The 15,259-nt window shown below is 37.0% G+C and overlaps 1 protein-coding gene across 1 annotated transcript in view; it reads right to left on the reverse strand.

Moving 5' to 3' along the window:
• LOC148940319 (methionine-R-sulfoxide reductase B1-like) overlaps nucleotides 1-15,259 on the reverse strand; it is a 39,450-nt gene that overhangs the window by 4,421 nt on the left and 19,770 nt on the right. The window contains exons 2-3 of the mRNA XM_089105975.1: nucleotides 5,478-5,623; nucleotides 57-171 (exon numbers count right to left, since the gene is read on the reverse strand). Coding sequence (XP_088962101.1) covers nucleotides 94-171; nucleotides 5,478-5,623 — 224 coding nt within the window. The 3' untranslated portion in view covers nucleotides 57-93. The remainder of the gene's footprint in view (nucleotides 1-56; nucleotides 172-5,477; nucleotides 5,624-15,259) is intronic.

The following is a 15,259-nucleotide window of genomic DNA, read 5'->3' on the forward strand; positions in this document are numbered from 1 at the left end:
TGCTTTTGCATTAATCCAACATAGGTTTAGTAGAGGTTGGCGTTTTGTTTACTTACCTTTATGAGGTACAAATTTCAGAGAGTGACTGAATATTCAGAATCGTGATTTGCCACCAGGGCCGTCTTTTACAAATTCATGGCCCAGACTGTTTCCACATTTACCACAAGCTACCTAAAAAATTCACAAACAAAACTAAATTAGGTTTTAGATAGTATTTAAATTCTAACAAATGTTTCAGTTGGCTAATTTCAAAATTATCATAAATCCAGCCAAAAATTAGATTGCAAACAGCATGATTTGATTGCTTTCTCCTGTAAGAATTCTTGCTGAAGCCAAAAGATAGTCACACCTGTTAATAAAAAATTCAAGATATATAAATTACAATGGAGTTTGTCTTGAATTTAAGGTATCACTCCTATTACAGAAGCGGGATATTAAAATGACAAGACATTGGTTTAAAAACTATGTGCCAGCACGACTTTGTTCCCAATCTAATAGAACTGTGTCTTTGTATTTTCTGCCACATTCCTGTTACAAATGAAAAAAATTCTGCTCCACGCTCCCATCTTTCCCGAAAGATTATGCGTTGATCCTGATTGGTCAATCACAAATTTCATACTTGAAAGTTGGACAATGCTCAACTCGATAAATTATGAACGGGATAGATAATTGCTGCTGTAGTCATGTGTAAGTGTCGGCCAGTGTGACTATAATGCGGCCAAGACATGACTATACAGAGGTGGTCACTGGGAGTCTACGCAAGGCCTACACACACTTGGTCTACCCACAACAGTTGAAAAAGCAGTGCCTAGCAAGTCTCTGAATTACAGTCAGTTGCAGGTTACGCAAATTCAGTTCAATTCAGTTGCAGGGCAGACAAGGAGCGGTAACCCTCAAGGCAGAAGTGGTCAAAATCCACAGATTAGTACTGCTGTTTTGAACATTTTTGTGCTGTAATGAGTTTCTTTATTTCTTAAACTTATTTTTGTCTTTATTTATGCATTACCTCTTACTTCCATTTTAAATAGCGTATTACATTATCAAATATTGATAATCAATCAATCATATATTACCCACAACTAACAGAAAGTAGTACAAGTGGAGTACATAACAATAAAAAAGAAAAAGAAAAACAAAAAAGAACTCAACAAACACTAGCAATTAAATTAAACTAAGAAAAGAACTGTAAAAGACCGTGGTCAGGGCCAAAATTACAAAATTCATCTGCATAAAGCTTTTTGTGTAGGTCACCGAGCTTTTGAGTTACATCCGTAACATAAAAATTTTTAACTAGATATCGATTTCTAGTCAATGGCGGCAGAGAAAGAAGAAATTTGCAAAATTTAACTTTAATCTTTTTTAAATCCTTTATCTTTAGAACAGAACGAGCACCCAAAAAATAAAGCAAAGAATGATCAGAAAAGATACAGACTAAGCGCCCAAGAGCTATTCTGTTATGTTTTCCATGGTTTGTTATAATTTTTGAATAACTGAACTGAATTTTGCTTCCTGCATAAGCAACAATCTGTTTATGGAAAAGAGATAGAAAATTAGAAAAAGTAATACCAAGCCACCGAAAGGAAGAGACATAAAGTACTGAAAATTTATTACATACCAGAGGAGTAGACGAAGACAGATTATAAGATAAGAATTCACACCTGTCAAGTTTCAGGGATAGATCCATATTTAGGAAAGTCTGAGAAACTACGGAAACCATCGCAGAAAGAGCAGACTTAGTACGATTAATCAACAGAATGTCATCAGCATAGGCAATGTAAGAAATATCAGTAGAACCAGAAAAATTAGTGCCTGAGATATTTTCCAGAACAGTAGAAATACGTATTTTGAAAAGGGTTGGTGATAAAACACCTCCCCGCCTAACGCCACGAAGCACATTAATAGTTGTTTCTGGAGAAGATTTCAATGTAACTTGATGTAACTTGTAATAATGTAATAATGTAACTTGATAAACTTGTGAACTTGAACTTATAAACTTGGTATAACTTGTGACTTGCTAAACTCTCACTCCGTTTTTTGTTTTCTTGTTGTTTTTTTTTTTTTTCAAAACAAAACCCTTTCACTACGAATAAATTTTCTTCTTCGAAAAAAAAAAAAAAAGCCTATAACAGCAGTTCCAACTGGAAGTTCCAAACACGGAAGTTCCCCTTCCAGGAATAATAAAGTCCTCACCCGGGTCCTACGGCACTTCTATAAAAACAATAGGTACGATTATCCTAACAAAACAGTACAGAGTCAGCTACAAAAAGAGTACAAATCTAACATAATATTACAACATCTTGAAAGAAAATGCAACCATATGTTTGCATGTTTTTTTTTTTTAAACAAGAACATTTTGAATATGAGCACTTTCTCTTCTAAAAGAAGATTCTCTTCTTTTAGAAAAGGATGTATGTAACAGTTATATCTGTAAATATAAGAACCAGATCAAAGAACCTAGATTTTCTTCTTCCTGAAGCAGAGATTTTTTTTATCCAAATTAAATGTTTTTTCTCATAATTTATATAGAGCTGCGCACGAAGCTTAATTTATTTTATTTGATTTAATTTTTGAATGAAGTGTTAATTTATTATCTATTGAATGAAGTGTTAATTTGTGTGGTAATTTTGATTGAAGGCCTTTGCGTATTTGTTGTTATATAGTTTAAAATAATTTTATGGCCTGTTGATTAGCGGTTATTATTTTTATTTCTTTCTTTTTTACTCTTCGTATTCGGAGGAAATAAAAAGTTTGAATTGAATTGAAGCAGAGATTACACATAGAAACTTGTTGCTTTTAACTAGAAATCATGGCATTCTCTCACAGCTTACCTAAGCACCCTGTTTGAAGATTTTCCTAAAGGAGAGAAAGGGCTGGTGGTGAGTTTTATTGAGTATTTACTAGTCAATTGATTTTGTTAATTACATTGACAACTTACAGAGAAAATTCAATGAGTTTTCTAGGGAATGGTCTGCCCTTCAAGATTGGTCAAAATCTAGCCAAGAATAGTAGTGTTATAAAAATACACTTTTGCTACCCCACCCCTCTCCCAAAGAATCAGACATGTATGCATCTATAAGGTCCACTTCTATGTTCACCCATATATTGATAAAAATGGATACAATTTTTAGCAAACAAATATGCTGTTTTTGTCTTGGTAATATGCTATTACAAATATGCTATTTTGCCAACAATTAAACTAATAGCAATAAAAAAAACGAGTTAACAAAGGAAGAAAATACAATAGAATAGAATAAAAGAGACAGACAGACAGATGGCACCAAGAACAGAGGTTCTACTTTTCCATTAGACAGTTTGTGGTAATGAACTGTAAGTAAGGAACGACCCAGCTCAATAGTAACCGAAACTTTAAAAAGCAGGATTTTTATACCAATAGATACATCGAAAGAATCAGATTTTTCATGCTGATTTTAAATATGTACGTTTTATCAAGTTTAGTTTGCCTGAGAAAATTTGCCTTATTTTCAAAAAAGGGGGAAACAACCCCTTAAAGTCATAGAACTTTAATGAAAATCACACCATCAGATTCAGCGTATCAGAGAACCCTACTATAGAAGTTTTCTTGTGTTTAGAGAAGGAAGAGAGGATTTGCTTAGGTTCTCAGCAATATCATGGTGGTGAGATTTTTCCTCGCCCAATTTGCTCCTATCAACAAAAATGTGGAATTTTGTATTTTTTGCCAGAAGAACGATCACATATGCATGTTTATTTTTTTTTTTTCAGGGGTGATCGTATCAACCCAGTGGTCCCAGAATTTCACGGGAGGGTTCATCCGAACGGAAATTAAAAGTTCTAGTGCCCTTTGTAAGTGACCAATAAAATGGAGGGTAACTAGGCCCCCTCCCACGTTCATTTTTTTCCCAAAGTCACCCAATCAAAATTTTGAGATAGCTATTTTGTTCAGCATGGTCGAAAAATACAATAACTATGTCTTTGAGGATGACTTAATCTCCCACAGTCCTTGGGGGAAGGTCTGAAAGTTATGAACTTTGCCCAATGTTTACATATAGTATTGGATATTAGGAAGTATACAGAAGTTTTCAGGGGGGATTTTTTCTGGTAGTTGGGGGGGGGGGGGTCGGGGGTTACGTGGGAGGATCTTACCATGTATGAAGTTTTCATGGGGGAAGAGATATTTCTATGAAGGGGGGGCCTGATTTCCCAGCATTATTTAGAAAACGATCAGAAATTAAATAAAAAAGCAATAATTTTTTCGACTGAAAGTAAGGAGCAACATCAAAACTTAAACTGAACAGAAATTATTACGCATAGGATTGGGTTCGCCCCCTAGTAAATACCTCGCTCTTTACGATAATTTTTTTTTGTACTTTCATAAGAGCTATTTATTCTAATTAACGGTCTTTGTGATTAAGGGTCATTCTTAAAGAATTAGAACAAAATTTGAACTTTAGCGTAAAGAGCGAGGTATTGACTAGGGGGCGAACTCCCTAATATACGTAATAAAAATATAAGAATATAGAAGTTCGTTTTTTTAAACTGAAAGTAAGGAGCGACAGTAAAACTTAAAACAAACAGAAATTATTCCGTATATGAAAGGGGCTGTCCCCTCTGCTAAGGTCTTTTTTTTGTTTTAAAAAATAGAGTTGTGAGACAGAGTCAAGCTTTAGCGTAAAGAGCGAGGCGTTGAAGAGGGGACAGGAGGGGGCTTTTTGGTTGGTCACACGTGGTCAACCACAACAACTTTCTTTCATTATAGCCCTACAAAACATGATCGAACCATGTCTTTTTTTACAGCCTAGGTTTGAAGTAAAAAGTAAACAAAGCTTATTGTTTGAAGTAAAGAACAAACACTAAAGCACAATAATTCCACTTCCCAGCAGCAGTAGTTTTTTACATTTTAAGAATTAGAAGCTTCGATGCCAGTGTATCATCAATGCTAGATCATTATCAGAGCTTGAATCTCCATCTACATTCCACACTTTGAATTTGCTTATGATGATTTTAGACAAGGATCCTGATGGTTTTTGAGTTTTTACTTTAGCTTAGTGTGTAAGGGTTTGTTCAAGCATTAAAGGCTATGCTTAACATAACTTAATTGCTTAGCATAGCAAATTACGTAAGTAGTCCGAAAGCCACTTACGGTGTCATAATTCCAGAGCCCAGCAGCAGTTTTCTATATTTTCGAAAATGAAACCTTCATTGCTAGTGTACCATCATCAGGACTTGAATCCCCACCCTCCAACCCATATTTTAAATTTTTGAATAGATGCCTTGTGATGATTTTAGAGGATCTTTTATGGTTTTATGAACTTTTATGCTAGCCTAGTGTGAAACAGTTTGTTCAAGCGTGAGAGATTATACTTAACGTAATGCAACTTGATCACTTAGCATAGCCAATTTACTTGTGTAGTGTGAAAGCAACCTAAAGTGCAGTAATTCCATAACCAAGCAGCAGCAGTTTTCTATATTTTTCAGACTTGAACTTGCTTATATCTTACCTTCAATGCTAGTGGACTTCCATCAGGAACCTTACTTAATGAATTAGGTTTAACTGTATCAGTAAATGAAGGCCAGGGTGAATGGTGGGCAAACTTCGTGCGGCTTGAGAATAACGGGTTTTCACATTTTGAGCATGCGTAAAAACCTGTCAAGAAAAATGAGGTAGCTATTGAGGTCCTTTTATTATCAAGAAAAATGATGTGGCTAAATGAGGTACTTTTATTGGAGGCCACATATCAGGCTATGGAAAAGACACTATCTACTTAGTCTGTCAATTTTAACTGGAAAAGTTGATTCTATTAGAAACACGTTCAATTAAAAAGACAAATTAAAATAGAAATTCAATTCAAATAAAAAATAAAGATTCAATTAAAAAATACAAATTTGTATTTTGTAGCATAGGGCAATCTGATTGGCAACTTTGTAGTCAAGTGGCATCGCTAATCCATAGACTTGGTTACACTTTGTTCCAGTTAGGGAATGTCATTTGCAAGTTAGGTTTAGGTTAGTCTAGTTGATTCCACTATGACTCAAACCAAAAAAAGAGACTGAGGTCTCAGGAGAGTATCAGCAAAGCTTGGCATCATTATGACAAGGGTCTAAATTGAATTGAGCCCTATCTTTAACAGTAATTGAATATTGAAACCTTATGATAATAATGTTTCTTTGAATTGGTTCATAATTTTTAAGTTCAGCTGCCTTTTGAACATGCTTTAACATCGTTTCCAGGCAACAGGTTCCAATATGGGTTGACACCCAGCTCTACATAATGTAGTTCAGAACCACAAGTTCTGTGCAAATTTGCTAAAAACTGTTTTCAGCCACAGTGTTCTCTCTTGTGTTTAACCTTGGTTTCCTGAATCTGGAACTACTACTACTACTACTAACAACTCACCACAGCACCAAGCCGCCTGAGGCCAACACTGTTACGCACGCTCCTCCTCTACCCCAATCTATTCAAAGCTTCCCTTTTTACACCCGCCCACAAAGTTCTCATTTCCTTAAAATCTATCTTTATGACCTCCTCCCACCCTTGACGAGGATGACCTGCTTTCCGTTTAGCCCTAAACGGCCGAAAAGTACAATCTTCGGCAATCTGTCATCCTTCATCTACACAACCTGCCCTAACCACCTCAACCTTTCTTTCATTATAGCCCTAGACAGGGGTATTGAACTACAACTTTTGTATTGCTTACTGTTTGAAATATGGTCAGTCAGCCGGGTACCCAGAACAATCCTTAAGCAATTTCTCTGGAAAACATCAAGTAAATCTTCATCCGCTTTTCGGAGCGTCAATGCTTTAGAGCCATATTTGACCACTGTCATCACTGTAGCTTCTAATATTCTAATCTTGGTTTGCAGACTTATCTTCCTATTCTTCCAAGCTTTTTTTTCAACTGTGAAAAAACATCCTGATCCTTGGCTATTCTACTTCTTACATCTTGACTGCTCCCACTATCTTTACTAATAATAATACCGAGGTAAGTGATGCTGCCCACCTGATCAATCTTTTCATTACCCAATGTCACCTTTTCATCTTCACTTATTCCTAGCCTTAGTGACTTAGTCTTCTTAACATTATTTTTCAAACCTATTCTAGCACCCTGAACCCACCAAACCTCTAAAAGTTCATTCATTTTGCTCACACTTTCATCTAGGATCCTTAAGTCATAAGTATAATCCAAGTCCAGGAGACTTTTTCCTCCCCATTTGATTCCGTGGTCACTGCCTTTCCTGTGCCCCTTAAAACAACGTCAATCAAAATAATCCATATAAAGGGGGATATAACACAACCCTGCTTAACTCCTGATTTAATACAAAACCAGCTGCTAACCTCATTTCCTACCTTAACCGCAGCAGTGTTATTCTCGTTCATAACACTAATCACTTTAATGTATTTGTCTGGTATACCATACAAGGATAAAACCTTTACTAAAGCTCTTCTATCAACAGAGTCGAACGCTTGCTCATAATCTATAAAACTGAGGACCAAAGGTGTTTGAAAACTCAGGCACTTTTCAATTCTTAGCCTAAGAGTGAAATTCTGGACGACACATCCTCTACCTTTTCTAAAACTGCACTGTTCTTCTCTTAAAACTTTGTCTACGGCATCTCTCCGTCTAAAAAGTATCATGTTGCTAAGTAATTTACTAGCTACAGAGACCAGACTAATGCCTCGATAATTGTTGAATCTGGAAGCTACGGAAATATTGAGTTCAAACCTAGGATTTAGCTAACCTCCCCCAAAGACATCTGATCAAAATTTTGAGATAGCCATGTTCTTTCAAAATAGCCAGAAGGTCTAATAACTATGCTTTCAGGGATGACATGACCTCCACAGCTTTTGGAGTAAGGGTTTTAAGTTATGCAAATTCTCAGTTGTTTACATACATGATTTGTCATTGGGACAGGAGGGGGGGGGGGCACGTCTGGGTGACCAAAAAGGCTAAGAGTATAAAGGTGAAACTTCCAGGGAATGTTGAGGTGGATGTTGAACTAAATCAAAATAAACTAAGGGCATGTAGGTTGTCAAAAGAGGATACCAATAATATATCATGAATGACTTAGAGCATTAAGTTGAAACTTTCAGGAGATGTTGAACTAACCAAAAAAAAACTAAGTGCATCCATGTTGTCAAAAGGGTGTATCTGCAATATCTCAGAGCAGCTAAGGGTACTAAGCAAAACATTTCCGGCCATGTTGAGGCAGATGTAAAACTAGACCAAAAGACACTTCATTCCTACAGGCTGTCAAAAGAGAGCGAGTCCATGATATATTAGGAATGGCTAAGTGTATTTGGTTGAAGCTTTAAGGGAACATTAAGGAGCACATTGACCTAATCAGAAGACAGTATGTGTATCCAGGTTGCCAAAAGGACGTAATTTATTAAACTGACTAGTTCACAAACAAAATCTTCTACCAATATTACTAGCTATATTCACCCCGGTTATACCAGCTACACACTTTTGATGAATTTTTGAGTTTTTCAATCACTTAGCTAGGTAGAATGTGAACACACCACTCAATGCGTTTTTCATTCTCTTTAAAAAAATATTAGTAAAGTGCATTGCTTCAGTTCACTCCAACACACACACACACCCCACCCCCAATATGGATAAATATGCAGCACAATGTAAACATTTACAGTTTTTTTTTAAATAGCTGAATTCTTTAGCACATTTGAGCATCTCTTAGCCATCTTATCTGCTTAACAACTTATCTTCAGATGTAGGCTAATCAGTAAAAGATAACACCAAATACTTATTTGGCAACTTGTTAATTGAAATACTGTAGGCAACTGGGTGAACAACAACATCAATCATATGCACCCCATTGTAAACATAGCTTATTTACAATCCACAGAGATGTGCCTCATTTCATACCTACTGTCCCTTTTTGTTCTCTGTATATATTTTTTCCATTTTTGAAAACACAATTTTTTTTTGTATGTGAAATCACACATCCTCACTCATTCTTCATTTTCTGGGGATAGCAGATGTAACTTGACCTGACGACTATGAGCAATTCCTCTAGTTCAGACTATGAGCTAGTCCTGACGACTAACCAGACCATTTCAAGTAGTAATCCTTTACATCTGTATGTCCTTTACATCTTGTGACTTGTATGTCCTTTACATCTGGTGAATCACGAAAGTTAAGTAATTAGGCTTGTTGGATAAGTAATCCAACAAAGGTATGCTCAAACACATTCTTTTTTCCTACCAATTGATTGGCATTGGCTAAAAAATGATAAAAAAGAAAAAATACAGAAGAACAAGAAAAGAAGGAAAGCTGTTGAAAAGTTTTTGATTGAAGCAATGTACTCTCAGGAACAATATAAATAAGTGTTTAGGCTACACTTGTTCTTAGTTAGTTTTCAAAATTTACAAGATTCCATAGCTGAAGTAGGGCCATGTTAAGCCCATTATCTGATGTATTTTTTTTATGTCCTATCGAAATATAATAATTATTTCACTTAAAAATCCTAAACAGCCAAAGTGGCATCTAATTTCTTATTTTTTGCCCAAGAAATGAGTAGAGAAAACAGGCTAAAAACATACAAAACAATATTTTTTTCAAGCCATAGGTTCAGCAGACATTGATTAAAAAAAAATTAATACACTGATCAATAAGTAAATCTGACTGTACTGCCATATAATTCTTTTGAAAATATTCAATATCAGAAAATATTGATGTTGCCATATTTAAAATATTAAATATTGCTCAAAACATTTCCCAGCATATATTTCTTTTCTTTTCATGATAGAGGGTTCATTTTCTGAGCAGGGACCTTTGCCATATTGTCATAAAGAATAAATCAATTTCAAACATTGGGATGTTGTTGTAGATTGTCAAGTACTTAGATGTGAAGTATCAATATTGTTGTAGAAAAAATTTTGCAATGCAGCAATATTTTGCATAATAATTGGTATTCACAATATGCTTGATGCTTTCAATATGGATGACATGGCAATACCAATTTTCTTTATCCAATATATTAATATCAAATATTATCCAAGGAATCAAACATCAGCATTAAAAGATTTATAAATTGTCAAGTTTACTGATTTTTTTATTTTTAACCAATGGCTGTTAAGCATATGACTTGGAAAGAATTGATTTATAATTGGTATATTTTTAACTAATTTGCTTAACCCATTAATTGTGCTAAAAATAAGGAAACTAATGATATGGCGATACGAATTATTTTGTCCAATATATTAATGTCAAATATCATCCAAGGAATTAAACATCAGTAGTAAAAGATTTATCAATTGTCAAGTTTACTAAATTTGGTTATTTTTAATCAATGACTGTTGAATATATGACTTGGAAAGGATTGATTTATAATTGGTATGTTTTTAACTAATTTGCTTAACCCATTAATTGTGCTAAAAATAAGGAAACAGGCGTCAATTTAGGGACTATTTAAGGGCTTTAGATTGGACGTCTAAGTGAAATGATTATTGAACTTTGAAAGAGCAAAAAGGCATCCAGTAGTTTGCTCATCTTGTCCTTACCTTGGGTTATGGAATCTCACATATGTTTACCAAAAATTATTTATATACATTCAACTAGATACAATCTATCAAGCATTGCTGCAACCTTAAAAGGACCCCCCCCCCTGAAAACTCACCTCTAGGAAAAATGCCCTACCCCTGCAAAAAAATTACCATGTGCACTAGTAAAAATCATGTTTTTAACTTTAGAAGTATGAGAAAATTCCCTCACAAAAAATTCTTCACCCCCCCCCCCAACAGGCAATTCCTCTTCATTGGGAAATCAAGTTTATAAATCAAAAACACAATAATACATTCAATCAATAAATACATACATTTATTTTTTGTTTTCATATGTCAAGCTTTCAACAATAGAATTAACCCCAAACAAAGTTGTTCTTAACCCATTATTTATATAAATTACCTGATTAATCTATTTTGATTACATATGCAGTCATAAAAAAAATAACAAAACTGTTGAATACCAAATTCAGACAATTTGTTGAAAAATAAATTTTATACTTTTGGAAGTTTGTTTGTAAACAAATAACCTGGAAGTGGAACTGTCTCAACTGGAACTGCACTAGTGCACTCGAAAGTTGCAACTAAACTGGAACTGTCAGAATTTGTAACCAAATAACTTGTTAATTGAATATGCAGAAAAGTGAATAAGTCCAGAAAAGTATTTGAGTTGAGGGGTCTCTAATTTCGGTCAATATAAAAAGCATTGAGAGCTTTGGGGGGGGGGGGAGTCATAAAACCTTAGCAAGAGTATAGTCAAAAACTTCTTAAAGCTTCTTGGCAATCAGACAAAAAGAGTAATAATGTATACAGGACACACAAAAATACATTCAATTTAATATATGTAGATTTTGGATTATATATTCTGCCATTATGGTGTATATGGTAGTATATGGTAGTGGGGTGGCATGGTACAGTAGTGATGCACCGAAGGAATAATATAAGCAAGTACTTTAGAACTTTTTAAAGTAGTTTCTAGAATTTGGTAGAATTCTAGTTTAGGGAATGTTCTTATCAAGTAGTTTAGCCAGGCAAATGAAACTTGCCGGAATGCATTCATAGCCTTAATGATCTCCTGGGAAGTATTTTGAAGCACTAATATTCCCCCCATCTCCCTCTAAAGGGCCCAAGGCTTTGATGACCTTTAACAATTTTTGTGCTATAAAAGTGAAACCTTAGAAAATATATCTTCTGCTCAAATGAGCCACAGGCAAAGTGTTTTGAGTCTTATACCTTTGCTTAATCCAAATTTATAAGGTTTTAATAAACTGTAAATCTATTTCTTAAATTTAAGAGAAAAAACCTGGATATACTTAAAATTCTTAAAGTAGGTATACTTAAGTAAGTAAGTATACTTAAAGTAACAGAAATGCATTTTAAACCCAAAGCCAGTGAAAAAAAGACTAAAAACTTAAAATGGTACTTAAATATTAACACTGCTGTAGGAGAAGTTGCACTAACATTGGTGTAGCAAGAAATCGATGTATCTTTAGAATCAGGATTGGTTAATCAATGTATCAGGATTAGAATCGATGTATCTTTAGAATCAGGCTGTAAGAGAAGTTGCACTAACATTGGTGTAGCATTGGTGTAGGATTTTATCCAGTGCATTTGTATCAGAATTTTGGGGGTTTCAATCTCTTTTTAATATTTCTTAGCTATCTTAGTATTGGTTTAACTTCTGCTGTGGTGGAATTAATATGTGAGTACCCTCAAAATTAAGGTAATTTTTTTTTAGTTGGAATTCAGACAAGTAGCCTTAGACCTGTCCTTTACACAATTTTCTAAGCCCTAGATATCAGAAAAGGGTAGATATATTAGCTTGGCAATGTCTTCCAAGGTATATGTATTAAGCCCTGGATTCATTTCTAAAAGTTCCCTTCACCTAACTCAACTACCTTCCAAGATGGCAAGAAGCCCATTGACTAATATTTTACCCAGAATTTTATTGTGTTTTCTTCTTGAGAGGCCAGCCACAATACCATGATATAGGCTAAGTAAGTGTTTTAGAATATTTAAGGGGGTTAAGGGGGGCAGGTGGTATCTAATAGATATCACTCCATGATGTTGGTTTGTCCCACTGCGTCTTCAATGATTTGCCACTCCAATCACAGTCAACAGCAATTTGAAGCTATCAACTGATCTGGCTGACACTGTAGATTTGCTAAATGAATTACACATTGGAACAATGCAATTGGTGAAGAAGTTGAACTTCTTGTGCTTTCTGCTAAATTTGATAACTTCTTTGTGTGGTTTCAAAAATGCAATTCCTTTGGGGTCCCTTTAAGGGCTCAAGATGCAATTAGCCCCATAAGCAATTCTTGAATTATGAAAGAGCATAAAAAAGCATCAAATGATCTTAGCTAAATTAACTCACTATTATCTTAGCTAAAAAACGAGATATACACAAATACACTTGGTATAGTAACGACGGCCAGACAAAGAAGATGATCGATTATTTTATGATGTCGGGTCGCTGGTGCTCGTGGATAACAAATTGCCAGACTTATTGGTCAGCCGAGCTTGGAAACACAGACCCTAGGATAGTAGTCGCCACAATGAGGCTACACCTGAGAGCACAAGGACAAGAAAGACGGCTTCCAAGCTCGATCTGAGTAGTCTGGGTACATCTCAGATGCAACAGAAGTATGCTCTCGATATTTCTAACCGGTTTAGCTGCCTCCAAGTTCTTGACGACCGTGAAGTAGCCCGTAGGTCGTTCAAGGATAATACACTCAATTCTGATGGCAGTATCATTGCCCACAGCACACACAAAAATGAACCCTGGATATCCCAGGGGACTTTGTCTCTAAACGAGTTATACTAAAAGGCCTATTTATCAAAGAATATACCAGAGCACAGACGACCCAATGGCCTGCGCAATAGCCTACTGCACAGTGATAGGAAGACCTTTGTCGACGAGAAAGCCAGCGATCTTGAAGATGCCTCAAGAAAAGGAGACACCTGCTCCCTCTACAAACACCTCCGCGAGCTGACGGAAGGGAAGACTTCCACCGTGAGCCGTGTTTTTTCGGTTGACGGAAGCATGCCGGATGATGATGCAGGTCAACTCTCTGCCTGGAGCAGTCACTTCTCAACGCTTCTGAATGCCGAGGCAGTTGCCCATCCCGACCCTGATCTCATTCAAGCAGCAATGACCACACCCGAGACTACTTCCTACCTCGTATCGCAGCCGTTTACCACCTTTGAGATCCAAAATGCTGTAAAACGGTTAAATAATAATTGAGCCCCCGGCATCTGTGGTATTTCTGCAGAACTCTTCAAGTACGGGGGTGCAGCGATGATTCTGTGGCTCCAGATAATCTTCTCAGCTGTATGGACGACGGAAAGCATGCCGAATGACTGGCATGCTGGCATCATATTGCCGCTCTGGAAACGTAAGGGCAGCCGCCAAATCTGCTCCAACAATCGTGGGATCACGCTTCTCTCCGTTCCCGGTAAACTCTTCGCCATGTCATTCCTGGACAGGTGTTCCACCTTTTTGCATAGAAAGAGAAGAGTCCAGCAAGCCGGATTCATGCCTGGCAGGTCAACGACGGAGCTAATGTTTACTAGGCATCAGTCGAACGAGAAGACACGACAGTTCCACCAAAACGCGTACATCGCATTCGTGGACCTTGAGGCTGCCTTTAATTCTGTTTATCACCGTTCACTTTGGTTGATACTAATAACTACGGGTCTATCCAAAAAATATTGCTCACTCTTTGGAAAGCTGAATGAGGATACGGAAAGCTGCGTGCAACTCAATGGAAGACGGAGTCCCACATTCCCGGTGAAGACTGACATCCGGCTAGGTTACGCTGCCGCTCCCGAGCTCTTCAACTGCGTCATCGACCATGTTATGACCAGCACAATGAATCGCCTTCAATTCGGTCTTCAATTCGGAGACCGGGTACTCTCTGATGCTGACTTCGCCGACGACATAGCGCTAGTTGTGAGCACCGTTGATAAGATGACCAAAGCTCTCCAGTTGCTATCAGAAGAAGCCTCAAAAGTTGGACTGAAGATCAACTGGCAGAAAACCAAAGTTATGCTCTTTGAGCCCCCCACGTCCCCTTCTACTGTAAAGGAAGTCAACATCGGAAGCAACCGAGTAGATATAGTTGAAGACTTCGCTTACCTGGGATCCATTCTGTCGAATGATGGCTTGATCACAAAAGAGCTTACATCTCAAATTGCCAAAGCTTCAGCACTTGTTGGGAGGCTTAGCAGCATCCGGTGAAAGGCAAACATAAGCCGCCTTACCAAAATGCACGTCTACAATGCGTTAGTCAGCACCGTCCTGCTGTATGGAGCGGAGACGTGGCCCGCTGCCAAATCTAACTTCAGTGCCGTCGATGTCGCTCAGACGAAACATCTCCGAAGAATTGAAAGACTTCACTGGACTGACTTCGTTAGCAACCAGACTCTCCTATCATGTACAGCTCAAACTCCTTTCTCGACGCAGCTCGCCCAGCGTACTGGTCGGTGGTACGGCCACCTCCTTCGCATGCCACGCGACGCCCCCGCACGGGTCACATTCGACTTCGACCCCACCCTACACGGATGGAAACGACCCAGAGGTGGAAAGACAAAGCCAATGAATTCCTCACCCAACCCCACATCCCGGTGGAAGAACCTGCAAGCCTGGCAAGCAATAGGTCAACCTGGAGGCGCCTAGTCTCATCGTTCTCTACACCAAACCCTCGGCAGGAGCCTTAAGTAAGTCAAGTAAATAATATAACTCACTAGAAATTTAAA

The sequence above is a fragment of the Artemia sp. Qi Xiang Cuo genome, chromosome 20, assembly GCF_049724085.1.
Source record: "Artemia sp. Qi Xiang Cuo chromosome 20, ASM4972408v1, whole genome shotgun sequence".
In the NCBI taxonomy this organism is placed as follows: domain Eukaryota; kingdom Metazoa; phylum Arthropoda; class Branchiopoda; order Anostraca; family Artemiidae; genus Artemia; species Artemia sp. Qi Xiang Cuo.